At 45.6% G+C, this 15,115-nt stretch overlaps 1 protein-coding gene across 1 annotated transcript; it reads right to left on the reverse strand.

Moving 5' to 3' along the window:
- Positions 1–760: 760 nt before the first annotated feature.
- LOC311360936 (protein APCDD1) lies at positions 761–11,906 on the reverse strand (the record flags this gene model as incomplete). The annotated part of the gene is made up of 5 exons (XM_084481055.1): positions 11,770–11,906; positions 6,770–6,953; positions 5,421–5,970; positions 1,525–1,846; positions 761–1,248 (listed from the first exon to the last, which is right to left on the reverse strand). The coding sequence occupies exons 1-5, from the start codon at positions 11,807–11,809 to the stop codon at positions 761–763; spliced, it is 1,584 nt and encodes a 527-aa protein (XP_084337181.1). The 5' UTR covers positions 11,810–11,906.
- Between the last annotated feature and the right edge of the window lie 3,209 nt (positions 11,907–15,115).

Below are 15,115 nucleotides of genomic sequence, written 5' to 3' on the forward strand. Positions count from 1 at the left end.
GTAATTATGACAAAAAGTGTTCAATACTAAAACTCAGGTGTCCATATGATATTTATGTTGCATTGTACAGTACAGAACAAAACAGTGCTTTTACTGTAAAAAGTCATAAATTGTGTCAGGTGACAGAGTTTAATCGGATCAGATAACAGCAAGGACCTGTTTTTAAACAGGTATTACTGCATCTAGAGTACACACAATAGGATTATTTTGTATCTGTAGGTGACAATATCAACAGTGCTAGTGACAAATAACATTTTTTGAGTATACAGTATACAGTTTAGCCGTATGAAAGAATAGTTGTAATTTCTGCGTTCTGTTTCCCTTTTATCTTACATTGTGTTGTCCTGCAATAATGGACTGAGCCCATTTTGTCCTAATCCACTGAAAAAAAACAGTATAACGGTATAAAACATTTTGGTCAGTCTGTTTGGATATAGACTATCTAATCTGTGAGAACACAGATGTGAGAACGCAGATGTGAGAACATAATGTCCTCTACTAAAGTGCTTTACTGTGGTGCAGCAGTGCCAAGTCTTTGGTCGTCAGGAAGCAATTCAGAGAATCCACACTTTTGAGGGTGGACAAATAGTGTTCACTTGCTTGTGTCCTTTGATGACATCCCCTTCTACCTTGATATTGCCCCAAACATCAACAGTTCAACTCTGTTGCTTGGACAGCCATCCTATGGCAGTTTAACGAAAAACAAGTCCCTTGGCTGCTCTTGTCCCACAATCTTTATTTACAGTAGTAGGCTCCCTCCTTAGCTTCGGCCCCACAGTACAAGAAGCGCCTGCGTCACCGCGGCGACCAGCACCCCGACACGCCCGCCACCACCTCCGTCGTCCCTGTACCGGCTCCTGCCGCCGCCGTTGCCCAGACTGCTGTGGCGCCTGTCTGGGTCGTTGCCCTCCCCCGAGTGGTGGTGGTGCCGCTGGCTGCTGGCGGAGCACTGCACCAGCGGCATCTGGTAGGAGGTGGCCCTCTTGTCGGGCCGGTCAGGACTGGAGCCGTCGCTGGGCCGCTGGCCGTTGTAGAGCAGGTAGCGGCCGTGGGGGTCCTGCTCCAGGCGGAAGAGCTCATACTCGGTGTGGGGCAGCCGGATGGCCAGGGCCACGCAGCCATCGGTCAGCGTCACGTCCTGCTCCACGCCCACCTGCCAGGAGCCCTCGGCGCCACACGTGTTCCCGTTGAAGACGTTGAGGAGGGAGGTGGTGGCCAGGTCCATGGGCTTCACGCTCATGTGGTTCACTGGGAGGGCAGAGAGTGGGTTAAGGGTTAGCACTCTGCGCTGACGTCTCTGGTGTTAAGCATCGGAAGTTCAGATAATTGTTTAATCCTGCCATGGTTCTTTTATGTAAAGAGCAATAAGTTACCAATACAGACACACGAGTTAAAGCTATATACACTTAAACATGATCGTCCAAATATGAGGTTTCACAGTTTCAATCCTAGCTGAAGTGAACCTCAGCAGGAGATCACTCAGCCCAGCTGAACAGTTCTTTGGCCACGAAGCAAAAGGTTTACCTTTGAAGACGAACTCGGTGCCGCCCATGACGCGGGTGGAGTGCAGGCCGCGGCTGTAGCGGCCCCGGGCATAGATGGCGAAGGAGGGGTGTTTGCAGATGGGGTCGGAGTAGTGGTAATAGTGTCCCTCCCAGGTGTGGTTGTTGTCATGGAAGACAAAATGGCGGGTGAGGAAGAGCACCTCGGGGCGCACCTCGCAGCGCTGGCTCACCCACTGGCCGTATAGGCCCACCGTCAGGTCCGACCGCGGTGGGAGGATGGGGGGGTTAGACTCGTCCGAGCGGGAGATCACGCGGCAGGCGACACAGCCTTGGTCGTGGTTCTGGAAAAAATATAAATACAAATTTAAAAAAGGGAAGAATGATGTTTGAATCCATGAAAACAGTTTTATATAACCTTATCATGAGAACAATCACACTCATTCAGTTATAGCACCACCCTCTGATTTTCATCACACTGTTTAATCTCAAAGATTTTCGTTTCATTCTCTTTGGCAAAATCTTTGCCGATTAGTGGTAATTGTTCCCATAGATCCCAACGGCACCGACACCCAATGTTTGTAACAATGCAAGTGCTTTCATCCGTGGGCCATAGGCTCAATCACCATTGTGTTACCTTATTCTGCAATAGATAGTGTCAGAAATGTATTCACATTAATATGCATGCTCTTGAGGACAGAAAAGACAATCGTCATTAGCAGTCCTCAGCCCGGTGCCCCCAATTTGCTTGCAACTTAAATATTTTAAATATGTCTCTATTATGTATCCTAGGCAGAGGAGTCAAGGGATTCATGGTAGCCCTAAAAAGTGTAACATATCCCTCAGGATCACTACTGTAGTGCATCCAGCTGGAATTAATGATGTCCACCAGGGCCATGTTGTATTGTAATCTCCCAGCAGGAGGAGCCTGTATTGTATCACAGAGTCCACCTTAATATCTCTGTTGCTCAGAGATCCAATGGAAAGGAGTGTGTGTGTGTGTGTGTGTGTGGTTATTTCTCTTAGACTGAACCTCTGGTATGGGCGAACCCAGATACATTTGTTCTGGAACTTTCTCAGTTTGATCACTTCCTTCATGGGTGGGAAGGCAGATTGTTTCACCGGAAAAATTAAGTCACGGCTACAGAGATATATAGCCTGAAGACACTACATCGCTCTACCCTAACGTGGCTGACATACATTCAGTATACAGGAAGGAAGTGTTTTGATTTTCCGTCAATGCCGTATAGGGTCGGTTAATCACAATTCCCTGCATGTCATGCATGTCTGTTTTAGCCAAACCTCGGAGCGACATGCAATCACAGTATTTCACTGCTGCAGACAAGCCAGCTGTGTGGGTCTTTGACTCAGAAGAAAAACCCAAAGCAGAACAGAGCGGAGCAGAACAGGGCCAAGACCTTTCACAGACGCCAGGCAGGATCGCGTCATCTTCCCTGTTGGACGAATCTATCCCTAAGACCAAGCTCCTGGGAGGAGGAGGAAGTTGTTATTATCTGAGGGTGGTCGAGTTTATTTCCCCCAAATGCTTTGTTTCCCAGACACCGCTACAGCTGTGGGGGATTGAGGAGGTTGAACCAAAGTACCGTACTGATACTAAAGGAATAGTAGGAGAGTCCATTACCACCACAGTGGGAGGGGTTATTGGGACTTATGGAAAATGGCCTCTTGGGGAATTCAACACTATATATGCAGTCATGCGTGTATGCGTATTTGTGTGTGTGTGTGGCGTTGGGTGTATGTGAACTGGCATTTTTGATCGGTACTTGCGCGTTGTACAGTAAGGATGCATGCATGACATGCATAGTGATATATATATGTGTGTGTGTGTGTATGGGTGAGGAAGGGTGTGTGTGTGTGTGTGTGTATGTGTGTGTGAGTGATGTGTGTGTGTGTGTGTGTGTGTGTATGGGTGACGAAGGGTGTGTGTGTATGTGTGTGTGAGTGATGGGGGGCGGGGGGGGGGGTGCTCTCTAGTGTGCTCTCTAGAGCACACTCACATCCATATTCCCCGAGGTGGATGAAAAACATTCACGCAATAGAGTGACATCGTCCCAGAGTTATTACATATCATAAAATGAGTCACTCCTCGAAAGTCACCCATCAAGTGTGTGCTGTTGAACTTGAAAAAACTTATATAGGAAACATTATGTATCTCACAAATCAACTCAAGTGAGAATAACCAACATACCATTCGTTAAAATTGGGCCTGAAAGCCAACCTACGCAAAACCCTGGCAAACCAAATAATTGACTGAAGTGTGTGTTCCTTTGCCTTGGTGATGTATAAGTGACGTGGACAGCAGAACAGTAAATGGAGAAACCAGATGAAAGAGAAAAAAAGCCTATATATATATATATATATATATATATATATATATATATATATATATATATATATATATATATATATATATATATATATATATACTGTATATGTAAGGTCATTGCATCATGCTGGGATCCACCCAATAGCCACAAATGAGCAGGCTTGGCATTATGAAATGCTGTGGCCTAGCACTAGCTCGGGCTATACCACTTAAGATTAATGGATTGGATGGTCACCATGGCAATAAAAGAAAATCCCCCTCCAAAGAAGAACCCATTAAAACAACCTCAGGAGAAGGTCTGACTGATTGCATGTTCTTTGGGTAGGTCAGATTGAGGTATCCTCTTCCCTGCGTCTGACCGTGATATGTCATTAAAAATCACGTCTAAGTGGAAGTTGACGAACGGTTGGTCCTTACCGCTGACCAGAGTAAAAAAACTAGTGAAAGTCTTCAAGATTATTCTTCAATGGGGGACGGGGAATCCCTTTCATCCACCAAAGTCAGTTCTCTCTCTAAAAGCGGGATCTGAGATAGCCTGTAGCGTATCTAAAGAACTGAGCCGGCCGGTTCTTACTGTACAAGAGCTGCAAGCGCATTTCTTCCACTCCCCCCCACTGTTATTCAGCAGAAACCAGTGGGGTAGGAGGCAGAGGAGCATGTCAAACTTGAATGCGGGCCTCTGGCATGCATGAAATCAAACCCGGCATGCGCTTACTGGAATAATTCCATAAGGCTGCATGATTTCCAAATTCTAGGAATACCGCACGTTGATCACTTCCAGAGATAGGCTGGGTCTCTGGTTGCAGCTTCATGGACCTGGCGAGGGAGCTTAGGTGGCAGGGTCTTATCCACACTGCAGGGGATGGGGGAGTGATCTCAGAGCTCGTCAGCCCCTCAAGGACCTGTTTACATGTCGACCATCAGCTGAAGCCCCCCCATCGTCTCCAATAGTATGTTCATTTAGAGAGTCATCTGTAAGGGGTTTTAGTGTAGTCTCTGTGAATGGTGACAGGAAAAACATGACGTGTTTCAAGGATAAGTTTGCTGATGTTTCAACGATGTGAAGTAAACTATATAAAAATATCCTGAAGGGTGGGAGAATGAATGTTTGAGTGTTCTCTCTCTGAAATGTATGTGTTTAGATTAACCTGGTTGAGTTGGTTCAGTTTGCTGAACCAACTCACTCTTATATGGGCGTATATCACTCTTATATCACTCTTATATGGGCGTATAAGAGTGAATCTGGTATGTTATTTACAAGACACAAAAGGTCTTGAGTTACCGTATCAAAAGCTGTGCTTCTTCAGCAACAATTTTCTGTGTAGATAACCTGGGTAGAAGATTACCTCTGCCATCACAGGGAGTTAAACACATGGGATGGGGTGAAATTTCAGGAGGTGGAGGTTTATTTAGAAAACTAAAAACAAGCCTTAAAAGCACTGCCATTATGGCACAGAGTTCTCCTGTCCTGACTACATCTGCGAGCCTAACCAATAGCTTTGAGAGACCAATGACTCTCTAGTCGGTTGGGTTGTGATCTGAAACAGGTATATGGTGGATGGCCCACTGACCTTGGCGTTCTGCAGCGCTGCCTGGTAGCTGGATGGCCTGTAGTACATCCTCTGTGCAGGCTCCGTGTGAATGTCCCCCAGGAAGAGCTCTTCCACCAGGTGGTCCAGGTTGTGGTGCAGGTACTGCTTCTCCACCCGCAGCAGCTGCAGCTCGTGCATGGCGAAGTTGAGCTCTCGCAAGCAGTCGCAACCGTCCTCCTCGCTCCACATGTCGTACACCACGTCGGGCTCCCAGGGGCCCGTCGGGGCGCCCTCCGGACCACCCGTGGCCCCTTGGCGGCAGCTGCGGTTGAGCTTCTGTCCGAGCTCCTTGGCCACGGTGGCGGTGTGGAACACCAGCTGGGTGCTGTGGAGCTTGTAGTCGGCCTCCGTGCCTCCCCGGATGATCCAGGAGGCCTGGCGTAGGCGCAGGCGGCCACGGACCACCACGGTGTAGGTGGGCGTGGTGCAGTGATTGTCCCCATAGTAGAACTGGTGGGCCAGGAAGGTGTTGTTGGCGTAGAAGCGGTAGGAGCGTGTGAGGAACTCTGGGCCTGCTCGGACCTCGCAGCTTCAGGCAGAGAGGGGGGAGACAAATGCATTTGTCTTTGATTAAAGAGAAATTGTATGAACCCATGATGGAGTGATAAGCCATCTGGATTTCGTTCTAGTGATTCCAAATAAAAACCTTAAAGGCCAACCATAACCGTTAAGAGTCCTGTCAAAAAATAACATGACTCTAAAAAGGCATACGAGGTGGTGTGTTTTTAAACAGTTAAGCGCAACACACACCGCAGGTGCAGCGCAGCGCCAAAAAGAACGCTCCCATTATTTCCGAGCCCACACCGGCGGCACCTTGACGCACGCAAGCGCGCCGCCCTGCTAGGCTTCACACCACTGTTCTATTCCCTAGTGTCGCCACGTGTGAAAAAGCGTTCTTTTAAAGCTATTTTGTACATCCAGGCTTGATACAAGGTCCTGTACATATGGAGATTGTTGATGCAGTAGCTGAATAATTCCACAAAGCATAATGAATGGGCAATGACAAATAAAGTAAATAAAGTGACTAAACCGTAAACAGTGCCCGACAGGACATAAGTAACTATGATTTAATGTGACGATCATTGTAAGCACAAACAGAGGATCATCAGGGCCATATATGTAGTCATAAAACAACTATGTTTGTTGATCTGCTGCTTTCAAAACATAACCACAACGGTGCTGCAGCACGATGCTTCCTATTGGTGCTAGGGGCAGCGTTTGACGCGCAGAAACTGCGCACCGTTGCGCTTCGTCGGCAATGTGTGGCCGGCTTTAGGCTTCTGCAAAAATGCTGCATCTCAAGACCCGGAGCCCTTGGGTTATTTTACCTGGTGGACACCCAGTGGCCCTCTATGCTGGGGGGCATCTGCACGGTGACGCGTGCCCCGTTGTGGAGGTGCTTGAGCATGTGCTGACACTGGGAGTCCTTGGCAGTGCGTCCAAAGTTCTTCTCCATGGAGAGCCGGTTGGATACCCCCTCAGTGTAGTGCAGAGAGGACCCCTCGCCCCAGCCTACGGGAGCAGAGAGAGTAGCAACACAAAGGTTGTTAAAGGTAATAATAACATTCATCCTCATGGCAATTGCCATGAGAAAAAAAATCATGGTAAAAGTCACCATGGATTTATAATGATGACTGGGAACATTGTTTTCAAATACTCGTGTGTAATCTGTTTCTTTGTCAAACAACATGTGAACTCAAGGTTTAATTGGTTTGACCATAACAGAGACAGCAACACGGTTTGGGCTAGGTTAGGTCGTCTCTAGGCGTCCCCAATGGCCTGACCACATCACAACGCGTCAGTTACAGATTATAGCTTTAATGCTTTCATTGTTTGGTCTGTTTTTCCTTTTACTTCAACCTCGCCAAGGCCAGATTTTGTAGACTTATGGAGGCACTGAACCACAGAAGAATGACAATATAAAATGAAATAAAGTTGAAGGATCGAGTACAACTGGCTTCAAATTTAGACGTTTACTCAGATGTTTGTGTTATTCATTTCTTCCATTTTCCAGGAATTTAAAGTGAGGAGAGGCTGCCATTTAGTCACTTAGTTACTGGTAGTCACTGTAGTCAATTGGGTCACTTAATTACTTAGACGCCTATAGGTCTGGGAAACAGCAACAATAAGGTCCTAGTCATGCAATCTCTTCAAGTCTTTGATAAAATAAGTGTAAAACACAGATGTCCATGGCGTCACTTGTGTGGCTACAGTACAGATAGACGATCCCTACGCAACAAGAAACGAGACAAAAGCCCTTTGATGGAGTCAGCCCAGACTGGGGACTTCACAAAGTCTGTGCTAATGTGTTTCTTTCCTTTCGGCCGTCCATCCGCTCAACACATGAAATAACAAACCCTTCAACAATGGAGGAGAATCTTAAAGGGCTACAATATCAGAAATTAAAGTCTGCGGAGGAAAAAACAGCACCTACATGAAAATAAAAATCAAAGCTCACATTCCAGAGAGGGGGTAGAGCGGTTTTCTTTGTCTTATGCTCTATAGTAATATCATCAAACCCTCTGAAATATGAAGACGTGCTCATAATGGACCGACTTGCCTGGCAATATAATTTGGCGCCATGGATGGCTGGCGTGGTCGCTGCTGCCGGGGTGTTTGATTTGAAACTAATAACAGTGTGGGAGGGGGCCCAAAGGTTTTGATTAAAAGGTAAAGAGGAAGAAAAAAAGAAAAGAAAAAGAAAGCCCCTATAGGGAACAAAGCCTCTTCCAGCTGGTTTTTGGCCCCATCGCATGCCTTCGACAGGCTGACGAGGGTTTTTTCAAAGGGTTGGCATGTAAGTGACCGCATCCACACGTTGCCCGGAATAAAGGCTGGACAGTAAGCACACATGATCCCCTCTCCGTGAGTGTCATTAGTTACGCTGCGCTGCTGGCTCAAACGCCACCATATCAAACACGAGGCTTAGCAAGTTTCTATATGTATTATGTGTGTGCACGTGTTTTCTTTTGTGTGTGCGGGTGCGTGTGAGTGTGCACTGCACTCACACACTTATTTTGCACCTGTAGCCAAGCCTGGGCCATGGAGAGACTGAGCTGCTGCCAACAGCTTGTTTTCACAATGAGTAGAGCAGAAACCACCAGAGAGAGTGTGTGTCTCTGTTATTTTAAAGGAAACCTGGGGAGCTGTGTTATGTAAACACACTTTTAACCTCACCACGGTTCTGCTGTCCAAACGCCACCTATGGTTTTAATGGGAGTTGAACTTCAGGCTAGGGGTTTGGCAATGCGCACAACACACACAAACATGTTCTCTGGCGCACACATGCACATGTGCGCACACACACACACACACACACACGTGTGCCCATGTGTACATGTACATGCACATACGTATATAAAATATCACATATTTTATATGATTACATTTAGATATGCAGTTAAAAATTGCGAGTGTGTGGCAGAGTGAGGGCGAGAAGGGAGCGCTTGTGACATGATGTGAGCGTCTTAGGGATTACGTTTCACAGCCTCTTCCCCAAGGCTCCTTCCATTAGCCTGTCACTGGCTTCCCACTGAGGCGGCGAATTTAGTGGGTGCTGTCCAGGTCCAGTTCCCCTCAATGTGTCCTCCAAGCCCACAAAAACCCATGCCTCTGAGATGGAGTATGCTATTAAAAATGTCAACCGAATGGCTGCATGACGCTGTGCTTAAATAAATAAAATTTTCAGCTTTTACTCAATTATCACATGATTTTAATCTCTCTTCAGGGATGAATGGGGGGAACATATGCTTTATTGAATTTTTCCCACACGTGGACAATTTCTCGCCCCCGTTTGCGACCATTAAAGGGCAGTCGCAACAATCATTAATGTGGAATTACATTGGATTTGGCCAGGATTTACACTGGGAGTTTAGAGAGCGTATCTATAGGGGGATTCTGGAGATGGAGGTGAAGCAGATATTTCTGTACCGCAGCCAAAACCCTCAGAGAACTTCCTCAGAATGATCCCTGCCGCATTACAGCTGATACAGCTGATACCGCTTATAAAGCAGCACCCGGACCCTGTACATTCTTCCAAAGCAGAGAGACCACTGATAAAGTGGGATGTTATCCCTTGTTCAGCTTTAAAGGTGAGGAGTTAAATTTGAATATTTATATAATTATATAAATATTTTCTTTTTCAACATTTCAGGTGTTCTGGTAATTCCCTGAATTAAATTATATAGGTTTTCAACAGCAGCCAACCCCTTGCCATTAGTGTGTCTCTTTTCTTGGCTGCTTGGAGCACCGACACATCAACACACCTCCGACTGCACAACAATTTGCCGCAGCCAGTAAGTAAGTAAAAACAGTTGCATTTCTTTTTTTTACTTGATAAATTAAAAATGGGATTTTAGCACAAAAAAAGGGAAAAGCCCCACTCACTTCGCACCCTCTAAGTGAGTGGGGAGATCTGTAGACATTCTTTAATGAGAGCTGCCTTTATGTTTGAGGGCGAGGAATTTCGGGAGACAAGGGCACTTAAAAGTGCACTCTTAAACTCTTCCCTCATTAGAGCCACCAATATCTAAGTCCCCACACCCACCAAACCACACTCTAACCCAACTGTTGCTCTCTATCTCAAATCAAAAAGCCCACATAAAGTCTCCCCAGCGTCCTAAACCACAGAGACTGTTTCTAGCTTGGCATCCCCACGGGTGAGGTAACAACTCTGGGACCCCTGACAGAGAGAGAGAGAGAGAGAGAGAGAGAGAGAGAGAGAGAGAGAGAGAGAGAGAGAGAGAGAGAGAGAGAGAGAGAGAGAGAGAGAGAGAGAGAGAGAGAGAGAGAGAGAGAGAGAGAGACTTAGAGTCTTACAGATTACTTTTGAGGACAGAGAAAACCTATTCCTGCCATCATCTGTCAGTACATCTACCTAGACAAAGGACAACGACTTTAACATGAAATCATTACCTTTTTCAAGCTAGTACCAGTTGGTTGACGCCAGACAGTGCCTCTAAAAAGGCATACGAGGTGATGTGTTTTTAAACAGTTAGGCCTATGCCAAAAGCCTGTGTCTTGGCAGCTTGATTTATGTTTTAGAAAACCTGTAAAATCAAATTTGTCATTGAGTCATTGCTCTTTTAATTGAACCAACTATTCGGTCAATCCCCCATGTAGCCAGGCTAGGCTGCAGGGCCTGTGATTTAAAGAGCTAGGCTTATAAAGCTGGAGCTGTAACATGGTGGGGCTCCAGCTCTGTTTACTACTATGGATTTATATCTTTAAAGATGCAGGAGATTCGTTTATCTTTGCCTTTGTCATTTCTAAATGGCAGTGGATTGCACACTAATCTCAGCCGACAATGCTTTATTTTTATTGGGGGGGGGGGGGGGGGGGGGGGGGGACAACTACAACCACTTCACTGAACGTCAGATGTCCTTAAGAACACACTTAGGAGTTAGGTAAGTGGATTCCAAAATAACTATTTTTGTTTTATCTCCACGCACAGCGATTTGAACTTGCTGCCAAGTGCTGACTTCCATCTCCACTGACACTGGCCGCAGATGTAAGGGGTCCACCACCACGTCTCAGTAATCCCTCTACCCCTCAGAGACAGGGGTTTATGAACGTTTTAAGTGGCCCCTAACTCTTCCAAAAGCTTTAATCTGCTTACATAGCCCAAGGTTATATTTTTTTACTGACTTTGAACCGTCAAGATTGGAGGGTGACTATGAGCCCCAAAAACATAACTCTTTATCTTGTTGAGGGGTTTGCCAAATATGAACAAAGCTCCTTTGCTTAAGAATCACAAAGGAAGTACTTACAGACAAAATCATGCATTCCATTATAGATTTATATAAACTGAATTATAGCCTGTAGATCTGAAATAGGCCAAAATGTGGAACATGTTTGCAAACACACATTTCCACACCTACCAAAAGACACACACACACACACACACACACACACACACACACACACACACACACACACACACACACACACACACACACACACGCATGCGCGAAATCACACCTGCTATAGGTGCTCAGATGGAAAAGAATATCACAAATGTCAAGCACACCTAAATTCAGACAATTCTGGTGTGTGCGTGTGTGTGTGTGTGTGTGTGTGTGTCTGTGTGTGCGCGCGCTCGTTTTTTATCTTATTAAATGACACTTTCAATTACTCATTAATACAGTTTACCGCATTTGAAAGATTCACAAATGTGTAAGGCTCATAAGCTGAAACAATGCTAAGAATAATTAACGAAGCAGCTAAGAACGTGATTCCATTGCAATACGCGGGTCCCCAAATGCACATTGCACTCTATACTTTACATGTGTATCAATTAAAGTATACCCAAACAAACAAACGTGCTTACCCAGTAGGCCCAGTAGAAGTAACGTTAACGATGGCCCCATCGCACACTTGTTGACCTGCTGTGTGTGAGCTTCTTCAGTCAAACTCCAGAGATCCGCGCTCCGTTACACTGCGTCCTCCTCGGCGACTCCGTGTCCAATCCAGGCATTTATTCTGATCGTGTACAAGATATGTCTATTATATCCGAGCATTATTGGATGGACGCCGTCCAATGAAGACAATGTAACACTTTAGACCGCTAGCCGATGTCTCGCTACTTGAGAGGAACAACTCGACACACACACACACACACACACACACACACACCTGATGGAGAAGTTCAAGTGCGAGTGGCATCCTCAAGCAAGAACAGCCGCTATAATATTTTTTTCATTCTAAACCCTCCCACAAATAGTTCAGCGGATACGGCGTGCCAGCAGCTCTCTCTCTCTCTCTCTCTCTCTCTCTCTCTCTCTCTCTCTCTCTCTCTCTCTCTCTCCCTCTCTTTGTCACGCAGCACTTTTATACACAGGTAGTCAAAACCTAATTTTAGGCTTCTCTCAGAACAAAATATACGGAGGCGACTTGATGACAAACCTCGGTCCTCAGTCTCTTAGTTCGGCGAAAAGTGTGTAGTCAGCAGCTATCCGGCTCCCCGCCTCTGGAGGGTCTTAGGGGCGTGGCATATATGAGCTGAAGTTTGATTCCGTTGGGAGCAGTTAAGTTTTTAATAAGCCCAATGTTTATTTATGCCCTAGGACTAACCCCATAATTGTTTAGCCTTCACATTATGATCCTACCATAGAACATTAAGGCTTTAGCTACTAATATCCATTTTCAATTAAAAACATACCATAGGCCTATAAGATATTTTTGAAATTTGAATATATGCAGTTAAACATATCTACGACTAATCAATAATTCTGATTCGATTGCTGTTTTACATTTCCTCCCCTGTCTGGAAGGGAGCGTGCACGTGTAGCAAGTATCTTCACACTCTACAATTATCCGGGGGGGTTGGTGTGTGTGTGTGTGTGTGTGTGTGTGTGTGTGTGTGTGTGTGTGTGTGTGTGTGTGTGTGTGTGTGTGTGTGTGTGTGTGTGGAGGGGGTAGAGGGGGTATAGACTTGAGAGATTCTGACCTTGTGTCTCTTTGAACGTGTGGCTCTTTGCATATTTTCCGCTGAGATCCGGTTGATCTCCCCCCGGGCGCCACCACAACACCTCGTCCTCTGCTCCATTCATCCCCTCCCTCAGAACCCAGATTAACCCCGCCGTGTTTTATTGAGGTCCAGGAAGGGTATTCAACTTTCAAAAAGCTATTTCGGTAGCTTATTTCTCCCTTCTCTCTCCTTTGTTATTTCTTTATTTTCTTATTGTTATTTTTATATCTCAAATTATACATCATGTCATAGCAGAAATCATACAGTCGTCGGTTCTTAAGTTTCGTGGCCCCTGCGTTTTGTTTTAAAGGATCACACAAGTATCCGAATGTGTAAGAGAGACCACCTGAAATCAGGGCAATCATAAAAAGACAATTAAGGAGGCAGCAAAGAACAGTGTTTCCCTTGCTTATCCAATAAGCCTCTAATCCCCGGTAGTAAAGCCACAGCCTTTTCATCAGTGGAGCCGGTGATGGTGGGGGAGCTGGTGGTGGTGGTGGTGGTGCTGGGAGTCATAATGAATTTCCATTGTCCGCTGTCTGAACTGCGCTGGGCTGTTGCTCCTCCTCGTGCTATTTGCTCTCCTTCCTCCTGCCTAATCCTGGGGTCCATGCACCAAGAGGCCGACTCTTCTCTGGCCCTCCTTTATCCGAAGGGGACCCTGGGCCGCGATCCGGACAAACCCCTTCCAAGTAATGGGATTTGCTGGGGGCCAAGGAAGGAGAGAGAGACAGAGAGAGACAGAGAGAGAGAGCAGTATTTAAGTAGGGTATTTAACAAGGGGGAATGCATGGCTTATTGCATGGACTTAAGCATTAAGCAGTGTTTGTGTGGGTGTGGGTGAGTTGTGTATGTGTGTGTGTGTGTGTGTGTGTGAGTGTTGTGTCCCCAGAGTGTTGTGTGTGTGCGCGCACGCAAAGCTACACACACACACACACACACACACACACACACACACACACACACACACACACACTCTGACTGAACCCCAGAGTGTTGATGCCAGAGCCAATTTTAAGGGCCCAACATGTCCAGGGGGTCCTCAAAGCTTTACTTGGAGCCCTATCACCGTAGCGTACTAAAGGAGAGTTTTTCATTGATACATTGCTCCAACTCATTCTCCTCATATGAACTATTTCAGTCGTATTGTACTACCTTGTCATATTTTATTCATATACTGATTTGCATGATTTTTCAGAGGAAAAATCTTTGAAATAAATTCCATGAACACCCCCTGCACACACCCCTCCCCAATAAAGTTCAGAAGTTGAAAGTAGACAAGTACATAAACAGCTTTGACACATTTATATACATCTCTCAAAGGGGACAATGGTGAATTTGATTAAAGGAGAATGAAGCTTATTGTTTTTCAAGTTTGACTGCAAACATCACTCATTCACTGTGTGGGTGAGATTTCCATTAAAATCTCTCTCTCTCTCTCTCTCTCTCTCTCTCTCTCTCTCTCTCTCTCTCTCTCTCTCTCTCTCTCTCTCCCCCCCCCCTCACTCCCTCTCACTTTGTTGAGCTTAAACAGTTCCAGGGTTATTGTAACATGTTTTTTTATATTAAGTATTTATCATAAGCATCTCTAAACATGTCAGGGCAGATATATAGTAGTCGGGGCATTTCAAAGTGTCTGTCGTCCTGCTTCTCGTTAAGTGTGTGTTCGGAATAATCAGATGACTGGGCTGTTTCTTATGTTTAGCTCTCTTTATTTTTCTCATCTCTTTTCCCTGCATGCAATTAATTTAGGGGAATTTTGTGTATGTGGTTGTGATCATGTGTGTTTCTGTTTGTGTGTTTCTGGGAGAAAGGGCGTTCAAGTGTGTGTAAGAAAGAGTATGTGTAAGACAGAGGTTGTGTGTGCGCATCTTGTTTGTGTGTCCGTGTGTGTGTGTGTGTGTGTGTGTGTGTGTGTGTGTGTTTTTGAGAGAGAGAGAGAGAGAGAGAGAGAGAGAGAGACGCAATGTGTGAGAGAGAGAGTGAGTGTATGTCTGTGTGTCTGCGTGTGTGCCCACAGCAAATTTAATTTATAATGGATCATCCAGATTCCAGTGTACATTATAAATATATTGTTTATCTGTTCTTGATCTATGGCATACGTGGATCAGATAATTATAAACATGTCAGTGTCTAGTGCCACATAACTCCTCTATAGTTAAGTCAAAGACTATCAGATGTCATCGCTATGTATGTAATGAAAGGG

Source organism: Micromesistius poutassou (assembly GCF_964030765.1).
Source record: "Micromesistius poutassou genome assembly, chromosome: 16".
NCBI classification, from domain to species: Eukaryota; Metazoa; Chordata; class Actinopteri; order Gadiformes; family Gadidae; genus Micromesistius; species Micromesistius poutassou.